Source organism: Chiloscyllium plagiosum, chromosome 5, assembly GCF_004010195.1.
Source record: "Chiloscyllium plagiosum isolate BGI_BamShark_2017 chromosome 5, ASM401019v2, whole genome shotgun sequence".
Lineage (NCBI taxonomy): Eukaryota > Metazoa > Chordata > Chondrichthyes > Orectolobiformes > Hemiscylliidae > Chiloscyllium > Chiloscyllium plagiosum.
The window spans coordinates 121,509,978-121,511,293 of NC_057714.1; the positions used below are offsets into that span (position 1 = coordinate 121,509,978).

Here is a 1,316-nt window from a genome sequence, read left to right on the forward strand (position 1 = left end):
GTGCGGGGTTGTGGGACTATGAGGTTGGAGGTGGTGGATGGGAGATCCCCCGAGGTGATGAGGTTATGGACGGTCTGGGAGATAATGGTTTGTTTGTACCACCTATCACATTTCCGACGCCCCTCCCCCAAGTCCCTCCTCCCTACCTTTTATCTTAGCCTGCTGGACAAACTTTCCTCATTCCTGAAGAAGGGCTTATGCCCGAAACGTCGATTCTCCTGTTCCCTGGATGCTGCCTGACCTGCTGCGCTTTTCCAGCAACACATTTTCAATTCTTATACATAGTCTTTTGGACTGGGGATTTGCTGTGGAGCAGGGTTTGCTTTGCCAAGAGGGTTGGTTATATGGAAAAAGTTCAGTTTTATGGAGATCGGGAATTTTAAGTGGCATAATTGATGGGTGATGCTGCTTGTTTACAGGGTTGTACCTTGAGAAAGATTAATCTGTGGGATGGGTCTCCTCTACAAATGAAATTATTGAGCAGGAGTTCAAATGGGAGAGGAGAAGGGATATCTGCATGATCTGCTGAAAGGTTAAAGGTAGAAAAGTCCTTGAAGAAGCTTCAACAAATAGTTTAACATTGAGCTATTGTACTGGTTTCTTGTGTCATTCTCTGACAGGCTGGTGAAATCTCTGACACGAGTGGGTCAACTACAGAGGCAGGCTGGTTTTGGACGCATTAGTAGATTTTGAATGAGTGAAAAGTAGCACTGGGTTAGTGTGATTTGGTGTGGATTGATTCTTGATGGGTCTGAATATAGCGTTGCACTGAGCCCACCTAAAAGGCCACATTGGTGAATCTGTCAATGGAGAGTCATGTGGAGTTGTGCTGACTCTGGACCTGAGGGATGAGATGGTCTGCGACTAAGATACAGATTCTTAGAGTGGGGCTGAGAAAGGTGCGTCTAAATTGTGCAGAGCAGCTGCTGTTGTTGGATAGGTGAGTTTTGCTCTGAGTGAATAATAATAAAATGTTGTTTTTCTCCTTTTTTTAGCTGATTCAGTTCCTGATTTCACTTGTACAATCCAATAGAGTCATTGGAATGAAGAGGAAAATGTGAGTTAATTATTATTAACTATTAGATGTGAAGGGATTCATTGCTGTATGTTCATGTTGATTTGTTTGGGTCAGTGCTGAAAAATGTGTTGCTAGAAAAGCGCAGCAGGTCAGGCAGCATCAAAGGAGCAGGAGAATCGAAGTTTCAAGCATAAGCCCTTCTTCAGGAATGAGGAGGGTGTGCCAAGCAGGCTAAGATAAAAGATAGGGAGGAGGGACTTGGGGGAGGGGCGTTGGGAATGCAATAGGTGGAAGGAGG

General features: G+C 44.8%; 1 protein-coding gene across 2 annotated transcripts in view; it reads left to right on the top strand.

Moving 5' to 3' along the window:
- Positions 1-1,316, top strand: part of hsf1 (heat shock transcription factor 1) — a 100,587-nt gene that overhangs the window by 52,569 nt on the left and 46,702 nt on the right. For both annotated transcript variants that reach the window (XM_043690949.1, XM_043690950.1), the window contains exon 6: positions 996-1,057. In XM_043690949.1, coding sequence (XP_043546884.1) covers positions 996-1,057 — 62 coding nt within the window. The remainder of the gene's footprint in view (positions 1-995; positions 1,058-1,316) is intronic.